This window comes from Vulpes vulpes, chromosome 10 (assembly GCF_048418805.1).
Source record: "Vulpes vulpes isolate BD-2025 chromosome 10, VulVul3, whole genome shotgun sequence".
Taxonomy (NCBI): domain Eukaryota; kingdom Metazoa; phylum Chordata; class Mammalia; order Carnivora; family Canidae; genus Vulpes; species Vulpes vulpes.
In genome coordinates this window covers 65,078,959-65,091,448 of record NC_132789.1, presented here as the reverse complement: position 1 = coordinate 65,091,448, position 12,490 = coordinate 65,078,959, and the positions used below count along the sequence as shown (strand labels likewise).

Sequence of the window (12,490 nt, the reverse complement as noted above, 5' to 3'; positions counted from 1 at the left end):
TCTACTTGGAAAAAATAGGAGGCACACAAATTCCTCAGTGAAATTAAAAATAAAGCTATCATTTACTGGATCAAAGCATGAGGGAAAAAGTCAGTAAATGGTAACTCTTCTAATGAAAGTAAATTTGGGGAGAAACATGGTTCCAGCAGCTTGCTGCTTTTTATTAGTCATTAAGTTTATTTAACAGAAAGACTAATTTAGCTGAAGATCATTCACTAAGATAGGCATAATTAACAGTAGTTTATTAATCATTCTTTTAAGATGATCCTATCTTACCACTATTACCTTCCCCATATCTCAGAGGTTTATGTGAGTCTTAGAAAAGAACATGTCGTTCTCTCAACTTAAAAAAAAAATCAAATGATAAGAGAAGTACTATAACTTTGTTTCAGGTCAATGACATATATGCTAGACTTTGCTGTAGGACTTGTAATCCCTTATAATTTGGTTTAAAATGTCAAACATTTTGAGTGTTTAAACAACCCATTAAGTGCTCTGCAAAATTACAAGACATTCTATATGTGACTTAATACCTACTCCAATGACATGCAACACATTGTCATGCTCAAGATCTAGGTTTATTTTAAAACATTTAGTCCAATTAATATTAATGCAGAAAAATCACATCCAATAAACCACAACTGTAGAAGAGACACAATAATTGTTTTCTGTCACATTACCACACAAATATAATTTGGTATTTAATTAAAGGATGATAAATCACAATCACATGTAAATGAAATAGTTATCCTCTCAGTAGTAGTAAGAACCTCTCTTGAGTATGTAGGGTCTTCTGGGCTTATTCTCATATAGCTGCCGTTTCAGAATATAAGGGATTTTTCTCTTTATAACCTCTTCCTTTTCATTTTTGTCATTTCCAGCATCAAGAACATCTTCCTGGATTAACTGCAAGATAGGCACAATAGGAATCAAACCTACATGCATGACGTCTTTCAGTTTTCTACATTTTACATTTTACCTCTTTTGCTATTCAGACTGTAAGACACAGGTGGATAAGATACATGAGGTTTAAAGCAATTAAATGTTTTGTCCAAGGACAGATGACTATCAGCTGACTGAGATAGGATATGGTTTTTCCCAATTCTCTGTTCAAGGCCATGTACTAATACCTCCAACTGAAGTAACACACCTAGTTGTGTTACGAGGATTTTTCAGGCTTTAATTTATGACAGAGGGACTAAAATGTCATTAAGATATATTATAAATCACAACAAATAAAGAGTTTTTAATTTAGTAAGCCAAGTTTAGCCTCAAAAGGCAACAGGATTTTATATTTTATATTCTCTTAATTACCAACTTGACTTGAAAGCCATTCCGAAGATCCATTTCTTAATCAAAGGGAGAGAAATGCCTGCTCTGCCTAACTTAGTTGTGACAGAAATTCGCATGTGAAAAGCTCTGCTTAAATAGTAAAGATCTTTTCAGGTTGTGGCGCCTAATAATTAGAAACAAGTTCAGATTCCATAACTTAAGGGAGTTCATCTCCATGTAGAATCTTCCCTACTATCTCATTGAATATGCCACATTCTAAAATTAACTCTGAACACTTTTTTCTGGTACAGGTGTGATTCACAAATTTCAGCTAACGGAAAATGTTTAAGAACTTGTCCCAGAATGTTGCACATAATTTATGTGAAATTTTAAAACAAATGTTCAAAATAAGAATTGTCTTTGTGTTCGTGATTGTCCTCTAAACTTTGGGGTCATAAGAAATACTAAGAGGAGACTAAAATTTTAATTATAATGCTTATGGACTGAGTTGTATCACCAAGTACTTTATCTCAACCCATAACATCCAATTTCAGAGATGAAAAAACAGGTACTGGCAGACAATCTGGTTTCTAAATCTTATGTTTCCCGTGAACATAGTCTATAATTATTCATATTATGTTCTGAATGATATTATCACTTTATTTTAAATTACTCAGTAAAATATTTAAAATAGTGAAAGTTCTAATTGTATGTGCACCTGATTTGTATGTATAACAATTTATTGAGGTTTTTTCTTTTCAATTCCTGGATAAATAGCACACAATTGACATTTCCCTATGTTAAAATTAGGATTTTTCAAGTTTTATTGACTTAAATAATGTTTTAGAGACTAAACTATTTAGCTGGAATTGGAATTAGGGATTAGTAGTCCATCAAGTAAAATTTAAACTAGTTTTTTGTTTGTTTGTTTGTTTTTCATCTAGAAAACATCTTTTTGTTTACGAGTTAGAATAAACACTAGAAGTTCTAGTTTGCATTTCTTCTTTTCCACAGGGTGTCTCTGTGATAGTCATCTACAGAGATTGCTATATTAGCAGGAAAGGCACCCTCAGATTTGCCATGTTGGTGTAAACCCAAAATACAAATCATTAAGCAGATTTCTCTTAGAGGTTAATATGAGAGAAATGGTTCCCTTGTTGGAAAAATTTTTAATTTTTTTTTTCTTTAAAGCATTTTCATTTCTCTTTTCCTCCTTCAAACAAACAATTATTCCAAAATCAAAGGCAGTAAATCACTAGTATAGTATTTAATACAACTGTTTCATCCTATTTTAGTGTAGTTCTTTCTGTATAATGGATTTTGGCTGCGTTGGCTGTGGTGGACCTAGTTTAGATGCTAAGGATACCTGAAATCTATGTATTCAATTGAAATAGGAATACATATATATGGATTTTTCCAGTTTTATTTGCCTGATATATTCAAATACAAGTAGAACCTTTCATTTTGTGTTTGTTTATAAACACACATGACTTGGTGTTTCTAAGAAAACATTTTGAGCTCTTAAATTTTATAGGCATGCGACCACCAAAAATTGCCTAAGTATGCCATCCATTTAAGCACAATAAAAGCATGTGGATCAAATCTGCCTTAAGATATAGCCCCCTTTTAAGATTGAAGAAAAAATATTTTGCTAAACTCCAAATATTTGAAGGACACTTTGAAGATCTGAAGGAATGTTAACCTCAACACATGGTTTATTCTTCTTTAATATCTGTAACTCTTCCTGTTATGATAATGATCAGGGTAGAAAAAAATCAGTACAAATGAAAGCTAACTAGTATAACGATAATTACATTCATATTTTGTTTTTGCTTTACCTCCCATTGTTGAAAGGCCCTGCTGTGACAGATTTTTTGGAGCTGGTATATTGTCAACATTGCTTCCAAGCTAAAGCCATCCAAGGCAGTGGGAAATTTCCTTCTTGTAATAAGCTCCTCTTCACGAAACTCTCCTGTTTCCTCCGCTTGGCTGTTCAGGTTATTGACAAAACTGCAAACATTTAGCAGGGTCATTTTCCAAGAAGAAACACTTGCTTTGCTGATCTGAAATATAGAAAAAAATTAAGTACTTAAAATAAAAAAATAGGTAATTAAAACTTGTATTATATGAAATAAGAAATTAATTTCCATTATGCTAAGCCATTAAAGCCATTATATTTTAGAATCTCTTACTCTAGCTTCATATTTACACTGCTATTAATTTAGTAACCTTACATCACAAAATTTATTAGTACCAATTCCTCTTATATTCTATTTTTTTAATGTAATACAATTATAAACATGCACACAAGCACACATACATGAGCAAAGCAAAAATACAGAAATAATTGTGAGTATAAATATGTAAACATATATGCATATATCACAGATGAAAATATTAAAAATACTATTCTGTTTACTACACTTCAGTTTGGTGTCTAATGGAGCATGGACTGCGACGATACTAACAGATTTGGACAATTACATTAGTGTGAGATCACTAATCTATTCCACACATCAATAGTTCTCATAGGCAGCATCACAGCTGATCAATTTATTTATTTGTAAATTATAATATTTTCTAGGGTTACAATTTTTTTCTAATTATATCTTGTCTGAAACCAGTATTACCATCAATAACTTTCCTATGTGCCAATAATAATCAGTGAGGAAACATAAAGACTTAGGAGAACCTAAATGCAAAATAATAAAAATTTCAAATGGCATAAAGGAAAGCATGCATTTTTCCTAAACACACACACACACACACACACACACACAAATGTGAATGACCACACAACCACGATGGGAGGATTCAATAATGGCAATATCACATGTCCATTGTCTCTGAATTACCTCCCCCCCCCCCCATAATACAATTGAAAATCAAAATTCCAATTTGGAAAAAAAAATTCCAATTTGGAAAACCTGGGGATACAGGACTTTGGAGTTGGGGATTTGGCAAAATAATTAATTTGTAAGTATGAAGGTGTGAGAATAACAAGATTTAGAAAAATAAAAAGGTAATGAGGAGGAACTTACTCTACCAGATACTGAAGTGTACTTTAAAGGCTCAGCAAAAGGCAACATTAAACCCAACAGAATAGAAAATAATATCCCCAAATTGGTCCAAGTACAAATGAATGAGCAGCATATAACAGAGTTCGCATTTGAAATCCTTGAGACAATTGGCTATCAGGAAATCTGGACTTAGATCTAGTTATAACTTTCTTGATCTATTGTAGTTTACTGTAGTTACAAATGAGTAAAAGTAGAATAGTGTCTAAATATATAAAGTTTGTTTTATAAACCTAGAAAGGTATTATTAAGCAAATATCTAAACCACAATCCATAAAGAAAAGGATGATTTTAAATAAATAAATGTGTAGAACATCTCTGGAAAATGACCAGCCTTAATGTAAAAGCTGCCACAAAATGTTAATATCCTTAATACAGGTAAAGATCTTCAAAAAGAAACTGCTGAATGCCCCAATTTAAAAAAAAAACTAAGAATTTTAAACTGTGTTTAAGTAAAATGAGTAAACAAGTCACAGAATCCCTTATCAAAGAAGAAATATATGGAAAGATGTTCAACTTGGCCACCAACACCTCCTCGGAAGACTTTCAAAAGGACAGGGACACTCATTTGGTGTATTTCTAGGGACATGGGGATGGGGATACAGACACTTCCTCTTCTAAATGTTTGTCAGTCTGGGTGTAGAATGTTGTAACTTTTTGAAGGATATCTTGTGTTAAAAATGGAAAGTGTACACACCCTTTGATTAAGATTTTACCCTAACAACATGCAAATATATGAGTACAAAGATATTGACTTGAATATGATATATAATAACATAACATAGGATGGTTTTAGCCAGTTTAGAAATCCTTTCAGCCATACTCTGTGAATTCAATTATCCAGCCATTGCTCAAGCCTCTTCTGTTATGGAAAACTTAGAGACATGCTCCACTGTTTGGCAGCAACACCTTATATCATGCCAGTTAATGGGATACTATAATTTTACATTTAGAAAGTTCTTTGTAGATCATCTAATTGAATGTTTTCTAAAGTGTACTCCTTAGAACACTAGTTCTGCACTCATTGTTTTTCAAAGAGTTCTCCTGTCAAGTACAATGGAAAACTTAAATTTAAAGAAATTATAAAGATTTCTTGAACTTAGGTATCCTCAGAGCTTTTTTACTTGCACATACTTATTGTAACTTTTAATTTTTTTAAATTTATTATTCTTGAGTAATCTCTACACCCAAAGTGGGGCTTGAACTCACAACCCCGAGATCAAGAGTCACATGCTCTACCAACTGAGCTAGCCAGGTGCCCCCATTGTAACTTTTTAATGGTGCCAATATAGTGTCAAATATTCCCCAAACTAATATGACCACAGAATGCTTTATTTGTAAAGTATCTGTCAGGATTTGTGTTATCTGGTTACTTTTTTGGATGAGGAAACTGAATTAATCATCCTATTTCTTTCTGCCAGTTAAAGTAGTCACTACATGACTCAATAGTACAATTATTTAAGGTCACATTGGTCCCTGTCATACCTAGGAAGCCCAGCAGAGAAAACTCTACTAACTACAGGATGTCTAAGTTAGATATCTTGTATTTGAGAACATTTTGTATAAGGTTTCAACTATTTCATTCAGAAAAATGGCAAAGGCTCTCTTTCTTTAAATCAGGCTCCTTTGAGCCCCCTTCTTAACTAGGTCCCAACCTCAGGCTCTGTCCTTGGTCTCCTTAGTTGAGTTTTATCAAGAATTGTGCTGGGTCCATTTACTGCAGATGCCTCATGCTTGGTATCTGATCACCCCAGATATCTGATCAAATACCAGATACTTTATCAAATTTCTGTCTTTAATATCAGAATCCTGTTGTGTCTTCTAGCAAGAATCCTTCTAGCTTTGATGTTTCCTCTTCTTCCAGCCACTGAGCTGTACTCGGCCTCTTGGCTATAAATGCACTTGCCCTGATTGTGTTTGGAGTTGAGCTAATCTCTGCAAAATCTCCATTTCAGTAGTTCCTCTTGAATAAGTCTTCCTTTAGCTAGTGACATGAATAATTTTTCTTTAACAATAAACATTCTTACTTATCAAATTATTTTATTAAAAATGTTTATAATAGACCTAAGCCTATAGATAAGAAATTCAGACTATTATCTCTTCTTGTTTTCAAGATAAGGAAAATAAGGGTATTTGTGGTTCTTACTTACCGTTACTTGATTTAGCTTTTTAATAAGATTCTGGACGAATTTTGTTACCTTAATTAATCCATGTGGGCAACACTCACTCCCTGTAATACCCTGAACTCAGATGAGTCCTGCAAATTGTGAATTCAAATATTTCACTGAACTGAAAATAATTAAAGTCATTTGTGGGGGTGTTCGGAAGTTTTATAATTAAATACAAAATGTGAGGATTAGTAATGATCCTAGATTGCCACTGTTAGTTCCAAAATATTAAACTCTTACTGCATACAAGGCATTAAGTTTGATCATAGAAAATTACAACATTGTAACAGCTTTCTGAGATCCTGAAAAAAGGCCTTCTATGCCAAGTTCTCTTTCCTAATAGAACAATATGAAAACTAGCACTGGTAATAAAGAGAATTACATTGTAAGAAAAATTTATCTTCCACTTTTCAAGCTTTGGACTCTCTCGACTGTCTGTTAAGTAAATTTTCACACTAGTATTTCAATGTCTAAAGAGCTTTATTCTAAAACTGAAATTGCTCAAATATTTTACCTTTAAAGTGGAAAGAAGAAACCTGAAGTTTTCTGAAGCTTTTAATAATGGTGTTCTACCAATATCAAATACTATTCTCTTACATTTTTAAATGTAGTAGTTTAGCTAAAATGATCATAAGTTTGGATTTTTCATTTGCATAGAACTCTACACCCACCAGAAATCAATTAAGCCAAAGAAAAATAAACAATAGTAGTTTTGAAAAAAAAAAGGAGTGAGCTGAGTTTTTTGTTCCCATCCGAGCAGCAAAATTGAAAGAATTATGCTTCTGGGTGCCTTCTCCTTATAGACTGTATTTTACTTTCCTCAGTTAAAAGGAGGCAATGGGATTCAATTTTTTCCCATGATCTGTTTTAGAGATATATTCCAAGACTAAATAAAAGAGAAAAATGTTATTGTACCTGTATTTTTATGTATTTAAGAGAAAAACCAAACCACTCCATAAACTGGAATTGTTTTTCCCTTGCAACTCTAGGGAAGAAATCATAGCTCTACTTCCACATTTTCACAAAGTAACTAGCACTCCCCCAACTGTACTACATTTGGGGGATTATTTAGGATTTTTACGTGTCAATGTAAACTTAGAATTACAGAGGTAAAATCTCTACTGAGAAGCTAAGTCATTCCAATCTGCCCCATTTTTAAACACAAACTATTGGCTTTACTTGTTTTCCTATTTTTGAGTTGAAGTAATTGTAAGTGTTGCTATTCAGACAGAATATGAAACAAAAGATCAATTATCTTAAGGTCATTATTTGTTATTGAGTTTTAATGACTAAACTAAATTTGATCTCTCCTGGTGGAATGCCTACCAAACAATGAAAGAATTTGGTTTTAATCTATTCAACTTCAGTAGATCTGGGCAACGGTGAAAATATACACACTTAAATTTTCCCCAAATGTCTTTTAAGGATCATTGTAGACAACATATCTTTGTTAGCTTTCAGATAATAATGCCCCACACTCTCAAGTACATCCAAAAATGGGTATTTCTCCTTCAAAACCACTATCATATATAATTCTACAAGTATAATAGGGATCATTGTACCTGGGACATGCTCATCCAATTAAGGAAGAGAAACCTGAGGTAGCAGGAATGAGTTGGAGTATTGCTTCAAAAATTAGGATTTTTGAGCACTTACCTTCTTATCATAACATCTGTTGAATCCTCTGCCTTGGTACCCCAGTGCTATGGTAGTGATTACACCAGGAGTCTGCCTCAACTCAAATTTGATTTTTCCTTGAGAAACGTCTTTTGGTTGGAAATTCTGTTCTCTGTTTCTGCATTTAGATACACACTGATTGACTGCTCTGGGTAAATCAATACTGTGTAGTAGCATGGTAATCAAGTATGTTCTAATTGTTTTATTTCTAGGTACAGGTTGGGATCTAGGAACCTTGTTTTCAAGACCGCAAGAGAGGAATAACAGAGTCGGATATGCAAAGTTTCACTTGATTCAGTAAAAACCATATGCAGTGTAGATGACACTTCTGTTATAAGGAGAATGTAAATCTAGTCATAGACTTAATGTAAATGACTAGGAGATTTTTAATTTAGAACTCCATTTTACTCTTCCCAATATAAGAAAAAAGGCTAAAATGTCACTTCATTTTCCTGCATGTATTTAACGGAAGGCATACCTTTTGCTGCACACATTGTGATAGGAGTGGAAACAGGATTCCTTTAAATACATTGTCATTTCCACATAAATAATATGCGACTACCTAATTAAAGTTGCAATATACTGATGGATAGTCACTATAATTTCTTTTCCTTTCGCATCAACACCCTTAACTCCTTTGAACTCAAGGAAAAGTTTTCTGAAAAAAGGAAATGCTTGTCGATGAACTTTTTAGTCTTAATGGGAAGTTATTAACTGTAGGAAAAGGACATCATGTTCATAATGAGAACTTATATGCTTTTCAATTCTTGGTTAAAGAAAAGAAAAAGTTACCTTTGATGTATGCATATTGGTCAATAAATCTGCTTCTAATGCTTTCATTTCCTCTTCTGAATCTGAGTAAAATCAAAACCACATGTTTACTATATAATCATATATCAAATAATTATATTGTAACCTACAGATTTTAGATTAATCTCAAAAAAATTAGTCTTAGAGGCTTATTGTTTTTCTATTTATTATCCTTAAAATAATATTCAGAAAAAAATAATTATGGTTTTATTTCAGGCTAACAGGCAGCTAGAATAATAAAAGCACTTCTAAGAAAATAAACACATGATTATATGTCAAAAGAGTTATTGATGTATTGGAGTTGTTTAATCTCAGAATCTCAGTATTTTTCTTTAAAACACTGATTGTATCATATACTAAAGATTTCATCAAAAATGCTGGTTAATTTTTACCAGCAATAGTTTACATATATAGAATATACGCATATTGATATTTTAAAAACAACATAATGAAAGATGTGTACATGATGCTTTTTCAAGACAAAACCAAAGGGATTGTTTAACTGATAATTTTAGGATAAGAAAGATACTGAGATTTAGTCAACTTGAGATGTTATTTTACAAAACACACTTTGAAAGATTTGTTTTTTTACTTTAAATGAAGAACTTAGAGTTATGTGTACTTAGCTATTTTATCACAGGCTATTAAGCAGATTGGGTAAGCCAAAGTGGAATTGTCCATCAATACATGTGTTCTTGTGTTGAAAATGGACCTCTGACTTTTATTAGGACATCCTTTCCAATTTCCCCTAGTCAATATATTGCAGAGAAAAAAACTTTAGAAAAATACTACTAGTAATAGGAATAAAGTTATAGAAGACCATAATTACATGACTTAATTCATACTCACTGGTCTGTCATAAAACAAAGCAGATGTTAAAATGACCATCTTCCTTGAAGTACACACTCTTAATAAAAAGAAGTGTCACACTTAGAGAAACCATTTGTTAAATTGTATCCAGACCTAAATTACACCAGAGGTCTTTTTCTCCTATTTGCTCAAAGCCCAGTCTGTTTCTCAAGAGAATGACAAATTCCTTTAGCCATTTAGGAACACTGTATACCAAAATCCCTACAGATTTTGACTTATCAGAGCAAGAAGCTTCAAGAGTTAGTAAACACAGTGTTTAATCAATAACCCAATTTTTTCATATGCTCTAAATATACCCTTAACCTCACGTAATAGATAAAATCATAACTGTAGAAAATTTGGTATTTATACCATTAAAAGTTTTGTGAACCTAGAAGCTCAAGATCTTTTTTCTCATGATCAAAAGAAATAAAGAAATTTGCTAACATTTATATCTTCTGCCAGATTTAGTTTCGAAATTTAAATAAGATCATAGCAGGAGTTTGGATTAAACATTTCAATGTCATATTTATAAAATAAAAAGTATAAAACAGGTGAAATGATTTTTGCTGCATTTATCCCCTATGTTTTTTTTCCACTTTGATCTGATATTGCAATATTATAACATTTTGTGTTACTCTTTTAAATTCAAGTCTTTTTTTCAAGGTAAGCTATTGATAGATCTTTAGCAATACATGGCTTCTTAGGTATCACATGCAAAACATTGATATAAACATGCCAATTTTCCAATTACATTTTGTATCAACCTAAACAACATGAAAAAAAAACTAAATTAATAGTATGCTTATTTGTCACATAGAAGGACTATACAAAATGTATTGTCTAACAGTACTTGGAATATTTTTATATTTAGGAATAATTTTCTATAAATAACGGTTCATTCATTCACTCATTAAACATCAGTTTTCACTTCATTTGTATCTTAACATACACACACAGTTAAGAAAAAAATAATCTGGGAGAGGGAGAAGCCTCTGCTTCCTAAGAGAATGAGTGAGGATGAGAAAAAGCATTTTGAAAGGAATGGGTTTTAACTGCGAGCTTGCACTTTGACAGGCACTGCATCTGTACTTCTCATCAGATTTTGACCAGCCTAATTTAAGTTCTACACATTTTTGTTTCTACTCTGGTGGTTACCTTCCAAGAGAAGGGCATGAAGTGTGTCATTGAAATCTCTTTGATTACTTTGCAGATTTAAAAGGGAAATTGAAATCTCTCAGTTCTTGTAATCATAATGACAGAGAAAGAATATACTCAGTTTGTATCATTGAGAAAGCAAATCCTGAATAAAGGAGAAACTCTTTTCCCTGGATGCATTAACATAAGTAGCAATACAGTGAAAAAAAAAAAAAACCAAAAAGAAATCACTCCAGGGAATTGTGAAATGCAGCTAAGCTTACCTGAGCACAGACTCCAGGAGCTGAAAGCCAGAAGTATCATGCACACCAGCTGGATTTTCATTCCTGCCATCATCTCCTTGAGCCTTCTAGCAAGCCAAGTCCATAAACGTCACAGACAGGCTGAAGGGGGCTTTCTCTAGCGTTTCCTCTTGCCTTCAGCTGACTGGGAAAGTGAACTCTGAGAGATGCTTTGGCCATTCCCTATATATACATGCAGAACGATGATGTCATGATAGCACAGGGATTATCTTTTCAGGATGTGCCCTCCTCTCCTCTCTCCACTTCCTCCTCCCTTTTTCCTTTGTCCCCCCACACACCTCCCCCACTTCCAGTGAAAGTGACATCTACCCTAATTGCCACTGTTGCTCTGGATTTCTGACGCATGGGAGTCATTCAAAAGCAATTCCACATAGAGCATACTGGAAAAAAAAAAACTTACAGTACCTCTCTTTCCCCATTTCCTCTCATTTCTGACTCCAAGAAGTTGTCATTTTGATTTTGTGAAGCGTGAGAACTGTTATTTCTAATATAAGCAAAGTCTCCGAGATGAATGTATGACATCAGTGATTCTTAAGCTTTGGGAGTCTTAAAGAGTTGGGGTTATTTTCTGATAACCCACACTTGGGAGCAAATGTTTTCCGGTTTAGGGGCTAATATAGGTCTTATATAATGAATGCTAGAAGAAGGAAGAAAGTGAAAGATAATCAGAGAATCAGGTATGATATAGAGATTAAGTGGAAAACAAAAGAAAGAAAGAAAAAAAACAATTAAAAAATGAAAGACCAGTAGTTCTAAGGAACAGGACATTATTTCCTAACAAATTGGAAAGTTTTTATTTTAAGTAACTGAGAGAATGATTGAATTATGTATGCTGACTTTGGTTAGATGTCTTAGAAAAACAATGTCATGTTTATGAAATCCAACTAACAACTATTTGTGTTAATAGGTGGAAATCCGTATCATTATATATTACCGATGATTTCTGATACACTACTCTTTTCCCTCTGCATTGCTCTGCTCCTTTTGGATTCATTGATACTATAACCTATTCTTTTATAATCTCCTTCTTACTGGTTTTTACCATTACATCAATTTTTTTCCCCTGTTAGAGTCATAAAAATAAAATTGTACTTTTGGAAAGGAAACAGTCCTAAACAATCACCATCCACCAAAGTCAGATTTCTAAGACAGTGTCTCCACATCGTATTTTATAAAT

General features: G+C 32.8%; 1 protein-coding gene across 1 annotated transcript; it reads right to left on the bottom strand.

Annotated features, from left to right (window-relative positions):
* Window positions 1-556: 556 nt before the first annotated feature.
* Window positions 557-11,567, bottom strand: NTS (neurotensin). The gene is made up of 4 exons (XM_025992337.2): window positions 11,275-11,567; window positions 8,987-9,048; window positions 3,111-3,335; window positions 557-906 (listed from the first exon to the last, which is right to left on the bottom strand). The coding sequence occupies exons 1-4, from the start codon at window positions 11,345-11,347 to the stop codon at window positions 754-756; spliced, it is 513 nt and encodes a 170-aa protein (XP_025848122.1). The 5' UTR covers window positions 11,348-11,567; the 3' UTR covers window positions 557-753.
* Window positions 11,568-12,490: the final 923 nt, after the last annotated feature.